The sequence below is a fragment of the Penicillium canescens genome (assembly GCF_028828765.1).
Source record: "Penicillium canescens strain IBT 15451 chromosome Unknown utg000008l_segment0_segment0, whole genome shotgun sequence".
In the NCBI taxonomy this organism is placed as follows: Eukaryota; Fungi; Ascomycota; class Eurotiomycetes; order Eurotiales; family Aspergillaceae; genus Penicillium; species Penicillium canescens.
In genome coordinates this window covers 1,922-11,175 of record NW_026703970.1, presented here as the reverse complement: position 1 = coordinate 11,175, position 9,254 = coordinate 1,922, and the positions used below count along the sequence as shown (strand labels likewise).

At 53.5% G+C, this 9,254-nt stretch overlaps 1 protein-coding gene across 1 annotated transcript; it reads right to left on the bottom strand.

Annotated features, from left to right (window-relative positions):
- Positions 1 to 8,453: 8,453 nt before the first annotated feature.
- Positions 8,454 to 8,732, bottom strand: N7446_010883 (uncharacterized protein; the record flags this gene model as incomplete). Its single annotated transcript, XM_058519626.1, has 1 exon — positions 8,454 to 8,732. The coding sequence occupies one exon, from the start codon at positions 8,730 to 8,732 to the stop codon at positions 8,454 to 8,456; it is 279 nt and encodes a 92-aa protein (XP_058367150.1).
- Between the last annotated feature and the right edge of the window lie 522 nt (positions 8,733 to 9,254).

Sequence of the window (9,254 nt, the reverse complement as noted above, 5' to 3'; positions counted from 1 at the left end):
ACGAAGGTGATTCATCGCTATTTACCCCGGGAAGTAGGCGAGCTTGTGGTCCATTATTTATGGCTAGTATTGCCATTTATACGACGATTGGAAGCGTACGTAGCGAAGGTGCGGAGATCGGACGGCGTGGAAGAGATCAAGAGGTGAGTTTTTTCAATTTCTCAATTTCTCAATTTCTCAATTTCTTAATTTCCAATTTCTTAATTTCCAATTTCTCAATTTCCAATTTCTTCAATTTCTTCATGATTTTTACTAATTTTGGCAAGTAGGCAGCGTCAGGCTTACCTCTGGGGTCCGGATCCTGGCACTAGCCGAGCTTGGTCATCTGAGAGACTCCGTGAGGTCTTAAAACGGGAGACCACCATTGGGCTTAATGGGCAAGCGATCAATTTGAATGCTTACCGAGATATTGCTATCGGCATTAGCCGTCGCTTTATGCGGCCATCTAGCGTATTTCCCAATAATACGCAGCAGGATGCAAGGGCCGATGCTTCACAAGAGGATGACGAAGACGGCATGAATGCTGAGCAATGGATGGGGCATATTGCTGACCTCCAGGCGGCCCATTCATCCCACGTGGCCGGCATGATCTACGGCCGTGGCATCACCGAGCAGCCCGGTACGACGGCCCACCGGCGTGAGATGTTTCGGCTTAGTAGCACCGACTGGCATCGATTTTTAGGCTTTATGTCCACGGATGACGGCGGGGCCGAGAGTGCGTTAGGAATGGCCCAGTTTTCACCATGGCAGAAGGAAGCCGAGATCGGCCGTACGGAGCGTCGCTGGCAATTGACGCAGGCAGCTATAGAGCCCGAGATACAGCGAATGCTAGGAAATAGCGAGCTTCAACTCCGAGGGGTGCAGGCACCGGCGTTAGCAGCGATTCAACAAGGCCAGAGCCCGGTGGTGGCCGTCATGCCCACCGGGGGTGGAAAAAGCTTACTTTTCATGCTACCCGCGTGGATCAGCCCCCGTGGGGTGACGGTGGTGGTCGTGCCATTAATTGCATTACGGGGAGACATGGTATATCGATGCCGGCGGCTCGGCATTTCATGCGTGGAGTGGGAGAGCCGTCGGCCGGCAGACCAGGCATCGATTGTACTCGTGACGCCGGAATCAGCTATTACGGAGGATTTCATGACATTTTTGAACCGCCAGCGGCTATGTCATCGGCTAGATCGCATTGTGATCGATGAATGCCACGTGGTATTAAATGATCAGACCCATTTTAGGCCCGCCATGGCTCAATTAGGTCGATTGCTCGTGGCTCAGGCTCAGATGATATATTTGACTGCCACGCTGCCACCGACGGCCGAAAACCAGCTATTTCAACGGCTACGTACGTCGCGAGAGAAGGTCCATTTATTTCGAGCTCGCACCCATCGCATGAATGTCGCTTACCGGCTATGGCAGCCTACGGTGCCGAACCCAAGCCGATACGCTAATAGCTACGATTGGGTAGAGAACCCCGAGATCGTACGATTTATTAGAGATCGTATTACGCGCGCGCGTGCTCAGACCGGCCGGGTGGTCATTTACGGGCCCACCACCAAGACTGTCGAGAAACTAGCCGAGTTAGTCGAATGTGAGGCATATCACAGCCGTACCATCGATCGCAATGGCGTACTAGCCCGTTTTCAGGCCGATATAACCGGGGTAGTGGCAGCTACTAGCGCGCTAGGCATGGGTGTTGATATACCCAATATTCGCAGTATAATTCACATTAGCTTGCCACGCAGCTTATTGGATTATGCGCAAGAGAGCGGCCGTGCTGGCCGAGACGGGCATCGTAGTGAGGCCATTATTATACAACCCGCTAGGTTTTTACGGCCAAAATGGGACCCGATTCATGAAGACCCCGTGAAAGCACAGGCTGAGCAAGCAAGGCTTGACCGATATATGTCTCGAGATAGCTGCCGACGCGTCATACTAGACGAGTATTTAGATGGCTATCCACGGCAATATTGTGGAGAATCCGATGAGACAGAGCAGCGCTGCGATAGGTGTGACGAGCATTGGCAGGCAAATGAAGAGGTAGGAAGTGAGGTAGGAAGTGAGATAGGAAGTGAGAGAAATGGCCGAGTTTCCAATACATCATTTCAGATGTCCGATACCATGGTTTTAACCCATGTTTTGAACCAGCCAGCCGACAGCCCGGTCGATTCAGCCATGGAGGGTATTCAATATAGCCAGGGGCCACCGGAAGTGATTTCCCAGCGAAGTGAGAGTGAATCGGTCGGATTTCGATCCCAGGTCGGATCGATTAGTCCGATTTATCGTCATAGTATTGAGCCACCAGGTAATAGACCACCCCATGGCTTAATTTCAATTTCAATTTCAATGCCAAGGCAACTGACCAATTCATTGCTAGGATCAATTGCTAATTCATTGCCAGCACCAATGGCCAATTCATTGCCAGCACCAATGGCCCATTCAATACCAGCACCAATTGCCAATTCAATGCCAGCACCAATGGCCCATTCATTGCCAGGATCAATGGCCAATTCAATGCCAGCCCCAATGGCCAATTCAATGCCAGCACCAATGGCCAATTCAATGCCAGCCCCAATGGCCAATTCAATGCCAGCCCCAATGGCCAATTCAATGCCAGCCCCAATGGCCAATTCAATGCCAGCCCCAATGGCCAATTCAATGCCAGCCCCAATGGCCAATTCAATGCCAGCCCCAATGGCCAATTCAATGCCAGCCCCAATGGCCAATTCGACGGCACGGCAGCTGACCCATTCATTACCAACGCGCGTGGCCCGTCCATCGATCCCCACGCATGCAATTAGCCAGTTCCAGCGGTTAGACCGTGAGAGAGAGGTCGTCCGAGAGGTAGCTCAGGCAGGACATCAAGAAATTGCCACCGGGGTCGAATTTTTACAACAACAGGCCCAATTATGGATGGGACGATGCTGGTTTTGTACACAGCGTGGATTGGATGACCAGCATGATTTATACCAGTGCGGGGCCCAGACCCAGCACGGCAATGAATCACCGAAAGGCTGGTGGCTACGGGTACGCCGGCAGATCAAATATGACCCATTCGGTGGTTGTTACGGGTGTGGAATGCCGCAGTCCATTTGCAGTCGATTCGTGAATGCCGGTAGCCAGGGGTATTGTACGTATCGAGGGTTGTTATTATCGGGGCTAGCAGTTATGGTATACGGCGAGGGAAGTGAGGTGATAAAGGAGGCGTGGGCTCGGAGATTAGACGGGCTCGGGGTATCAATCGGCAATGAGAGCGAGCTAGTGCGATATTTAGGGTCACGGCATGATGGTGAGACGGTGAAATTGGTACATGAGTATATATGGGTCCGAAGGATGTGGATAGAGCATGGTGAGAGGATGTAATATAGTGAGAGTATTGAATAGCGTCATTAATTGATTAGGTGCTAGGAATAGGTCATTTGACGTGTAATAGATAGGTGAGGTACAATAGATAGGTGAGGTGTAATAGAGAGATAAGGTGTAATAGGTAGGTGAGGTGTAATAGCGAGGTGAGGTGTAATAGGTAGGTGAGGTGTAATAGCGAGGTGAGGTGTAATAGATAGGTTATTATAGGTAAGGTCGGCGGGGGTGTCGTATTATAAGGGAGGGTGGTATAGGCATAAAGCATAAGGGTAGGGGGGTGGTATAGCCGAAGAGAGGTGAGGTGGGGGGTATAATATGGTAGAGGGGGGTGGGTATAGGCATGAAGTATAAGGGTGAGGGGGGTAGTATAGCCAAAGAGAGGTGCGGTGCAATAGATAGGTTATTTTAGGTGAGGTAGGGGGGTGCAGCATTGTAGGGGGGGGGGGTATAGGCATGAATCATAAGGGTGAGGGGGGTAGTATAGCCGAAGAGAGGTGAGGTGTAATAGGTAGGTTGTTATAGGTAAGGTATAGGGGGTAGCATTGTAAGGGGGGTGGTTTAGGCATGAAGCATAAGGGTGAAGGGGGGCGGTTTAGGCATGAAGCATACGGGTGAGGGGGGTAGTATAGCTATCCCATGGGGTGAACTGTAATGAGGCTCGTTACAGTTTAGTCAGCATTTTTTTATATAGGGTTAGGGTTTCCCGAGGGGGCAGATTACAGTTAGTTTCAGGGTGCCATTACAGTTACGTTCCCGTGGTTTTTTTCCGTTCAAATTTTTACCAATTCCAATTGAACAGTCAATTGTTTATTATCCCGAGTTACCAGGCAAAGCAACGTTTTGGAGAGGTTGTTACAGGGATTCAAAGTTGGGGAATTATTTTGATGGGGTACGGTCGGCCGCGCCATCACCAATATCATGAAACCCCAACACCCATCACCGCGCGATTCATCACACACGCATTATTGGTTCGATTCGTTTGAAAACCCAGTCGAGGATTTCAGGGGTTCCGATCAGTTCCCAGTTTCAATTTTATCAACATCCGAGCAGTTCCCAGCGTTAGGGTTTCACCAGCATACATTCAGTGGACAATCCGCATTGTGAGATATATATCCATGGTTAGTATGAGTGAACCGGCAGAACCCACCATTGCCGACCGGTATTTTATTTGCAATAAGCAGTGGGGAGTTGCCATTTGTCGCCAGTGCGAGCATGGAGTGAAGCCCAAGGAGATAGTCCGTCATTTGACCAACCCCAAGGGCAAGCACCGCGTCCGCAAAGGTGTTGCAGAACAGGTAGTGGATATTATCCGACATGCCGATGAATGGGATAGCGTCAAGGAAGAGACCAGTTGGTTCCCCACGAGCGTAAACCGTCCCGTTCCGGTATTGCCCATTTACCAAGATGGGTTACAGTGCCAATTTTGCCAGCAGATTTACCGCAGTCGCGACAGTTTGCGAGTGCATTGGTCGAGGGAGCATCGGTTTTCCGCGTACGGCCATGGGGGCAAGCCACGACCATCCGAGGTCGCCGCAGGCAAGCAGAACCAAGAGGAGCGAGCCAAGCGAGTCGTGTGCCAGCGGTTTTTTCCCCGTGGGTTAGGGTCGCATTATATCCACATACGCCATCCCGGTCCCCAGTACGAGCCCGAAGCACCGCCACCCCAGGCCACGCAAGTCGCCGAAGCCGTGGAGCGGTTACGCGAGGTGTTTACACGGAAAATGCAGTTAGAAAGCGAGATCCAGCCCGGCGCCATCGACGAAGCCAATCCATGGTTGGACCGAACGGGATGGGCGGTATATTTACGCGGGCGTAACCCCAGGGAATTACGGATATGCATTGAAAGCCCGACGGAAGATGCGGAGGGTGACGAGGGTACCACACGGGTGATTTGGGATACCATATTACGTGTTGCCAGCAAAAGCCAGAGTATCACCAAACGGACAGGACATTTGTTACGGATCGAAGCCGCCCGTACCGACATAGAGAAGATCCCATCGAAGCCATTGCAGGTATATATGAATACGGACGATGAGTTGGAGCGCCATGTCGACCCATGGCGCCGCATTTTGATGTTTTTCGCCCGCACCCAAGTTCAGCATGATTGGAACAGTCCGGTGTACCGGTTCAGTAAACGGCAACGCAAGGCGTGGGACGCATTATGGCATTCCGCCGAGTGTTATAAGGACCGGGCCGAGCCGATCCCCACCGACGGTACCGACCCGAACCCGGACGTATTACAACCCGTGGAAGCCGATTGTATGGAATTTATGATTGAATTGTTAAACCAGCGCATTCGATCGACCGAGTACGAGTTAGCGTTGGTGTGTGCATTGGCCGTGTTAGGTGTGAGTGACCATGACACCGGTCGACCATGGAAGGATCCCCACAGTTACCCCCAGATTTTGTCCAGCGTAATCAAGGTGTCCCGGTTCGTCGTTGTGCATCAGTCGTTTTTGTTAGACCCGGATGCGCGTGAGTTATTACAGGTTGGGGAGAATAAGTTAGTGGGGGAGTGGGATGACCCCAGTCCAGTCGATTATATATTTTCACATCAACGGGATAGCCGCAGTCCGCCCCAGACCCGAGCCACAACGCCCGAAGTATCCAGTTCGCCCGCATTTGGTAGTTTGCCCAACAGTTCCCCACCACCCGTTGCATTCACCCAGCAGGCACGAGAAGGCACCAAGACATGGCGCGAATGGATTCGTATCATGGTCACCGGGTTTATGGTGCACGGTACCGCCGGTCCGATGGAATGGATGATGGATTTACGCCGATATGGGTTAAAGGTCCATTACAATACCCCGTCCGTCGGGCATATCGGTTGGGGCAACGGGGACGAATTGTCGTACAAAACGATGCGGTTCACCATGGGGGCATTCCGCGGGTTCATTCATGGGTTGACGGCCAGCGCACGACAATTGATGGTCAACCAGATTTTGCGGTGCCCACCCGACCAGATTCCCGTCATCCCATGGGATCGTATAGCCGACGATTTCAACCAACCCAAGGCCGGGTGGAGTTTTTTGCAGGACGAGCGTACGCCGTGGCCCGTCGATGGATCCCGGTGGATGGTGGACCGGGTACGGGAGGAGCATCCATTGCAGCAGTGGTTTATGGAAGCCAGGACCAATCGGTTCAGTATTGATGCGATTCAACGGTTTTTCGGGTTCGTCAATGAGTTCAAGGAGAAGTTAGCCATTGTTTCGCATATCACCAGTGGGCAGCCCCCGCGTGGCCCCGAGTTATTGAGTATCCGTCACCGCAACAGTGCCGCCGGTGGACACCGCAATGTGTTTATTGAAGATGGATTGGTGGCATTTATCACCCGGTACCACAAGGGGTTTTACGCCAGCGGGGATGCCAAGGTGATTCATCGGTACGTGCCCCGCGAAGTGGGCGAGTTGGTGGTGTGGTATTTATGGTTAGTGTTGCCATTTGTCGAGATGTTGCAGGCATACCATGAAGAGGCATGCCATTTAGACGCCGTTCCCGACACGCATGCCACCAAGATGTGGGGGGTGGATGCCGGTAGTGGACGGGAGTGGACGCCGGCGCGGGTAACGGATGTGATGGTCCGGGAAAGTAAGATACGGTTACACCATGGATTGACGTTGGCCGCATACCGGGACATTGCCATTGCCATTAGCCGGCGGTATTTCAGCAATGCCAAACCGTTCCCACACAACGTCCGCGAGGATGGAACCGAGGTTATAGCCGACGACGAGGAGAACGAGGATGCCATGGACGACGAGCAATGGATCCGACATATTGCCGATTTACAAGCCGCGCACACGACCCACGTAGCGGAGATGGTGTATGGACGCATGATGAGCCAGCAGCAGGGGACCACAGCGGGTCGGCAGGCCGGGTTTCGGACGAGCAGCGTGCATTGGCATGATTTTTTAGGGTTTAACATCAAGGATATCCCGAGCCACGTATTGGGTAAGCGGCCACAGCCCCGGTGGAAGGACGAGGGGGTTATAATGCGGGACGAGCGTCAGCATTTGGTGGAGCAGACCAATATGACCGAGGCGTTGCAGCGGATGACCGGACAGCCCACGATACAGTTCCGCGGGGTGCAGGGGGCCGCCATCCGGTCGATTCAAGCGGGCCATTCCCGGGTGGTCGTGGTAATGCCCACGGGCGGTGGGAAAAGTATGTTGTTTATGTTGCCCGCGTGGGTGGCCCAGCGCGGCGGATTGACCGTTGTAGTAGTGCCATTGACGGCATTACGGGCGGATTTGCAACAGCGATGCCAGGCCGCCGGCATTCCATGTGTCGAGTGGGCCAGCCATCGACATCCCGATCATGCGGCCATTGTGTTCGTCACGCCCGAGTCCGTGTTCACGGACGGGTTCCAGTCGTTTTTGAACCGCCAGCGCGAGTTGATGCGGTTGGACCGGATTGTTATCGATGAATGCCATATGATGTTGAGCGAGTCCACGACGTTTCGCCCACGGTTACAGCAATTAGGTCGATTGCATCAGTGTGGCGTGCAGATGGTGTTTTTGACCGCGACATTGCCCCCATGCGAGGAGACCCGGTTGTTCAAGCGAATGCAAGTGGAGCGGGAGGACATCAGTATCCACCGCGAGCGAACCAGCCGTCACCATGTGGCATACCGGGTGTACCGGCCCGTGATTGCATCGGCATTTCGATCCCAGACGCAATGGATCGAGCAGCCCAGTATCCAACAGTTCATTCGTGACCGCGTACGGCGCGCGCGGCCCGGACGAGTGATTGTGTACGGCAGCACCCGGAATATTGTGACGCAGGCGGCCCAGATATTAGGATGTGCCGCATATTACAGCGACCAGGACAGTAAGTTAGGGATATTGGAACAGTTCCGACGTACGGCGAATGGGGTGATTGCAGCCACGAGTGCATTAGGGATGGGCGTGGATATTCCCGATATTCGATGCATCATTCACATCGGGTTTCCCCGGTCGTTGTTGGATTACGCACAAGAAAGTGGCCGTGCCGGACGGGATCAATTCCCCAGTGAAGCCATTATCATCCAGCCGGAAGGGTTTGACGAGGTCCCGGCATGGTTTGACCAGAACACGCCCCGCGAGCAAAGCGGGTTCGAGTTAGTCCGGCAGTACATGGCCAGTGATCATCAGTGTCGTCGAGCGGTGTTGGATGGTTATTTGGATGGGGAGATCGATGGAGATACCCGCGAGCAGTGCGGCGACCACGACCGGCAGTTCGGGTTCGTCGAGCAACGGTGTGATCAATGTGACCCCGATTGGGAGGCGGCCGAGACCGATGATAGGGACAGTGATACCGAGATGGATGATCCCCATACGAGCATCCCGAGCAGCGCGTCGGACGCCGGGGTCCCCATTGAGGCGCAGCATCGGTACCATCAGCAGGAGATGGTGCAGACGGCGATTTCGGAGCGAGTGCGGACGTTGCAAGCGCAGCAGTTATCGGACGAGGAGTTTTTAGCGCAGGAGGCACGGCAGTGGAACCACCGATGTTGGTTATGCGTGCAGGCGCAGCGGGATGATGTCCAGCATGATTTGTGGAGTTGCCCCGCGGGCGAGAGTGCAGAGTGTCGACGATGGGTGCGGGCGATTCGGGATTCGATACAGTATATAGCAGGAGGATTTTATTGTTGTTATTCGTGTGGTATGCCGCAGTCGATTTGTCCCGGTTGGGAGGCCGGGCAGCAATGTGAATACCGGCAGTTTTTGTATCCGATGATGGCGATGTTAATCCATTGGCAATGGGCCGATGGGCGACAGGGAGGGTACGAATGGTGGCGCCAGCGGATGAAGAGTGCCAATATCCGCGTGACGGATTTAGACGCCGTACGAGCATATTTAGCGCAGTCCGTGGACACCAGGCATTCCCGGTTAGCGCATGAGTATGTTTGGTTGCGTCGG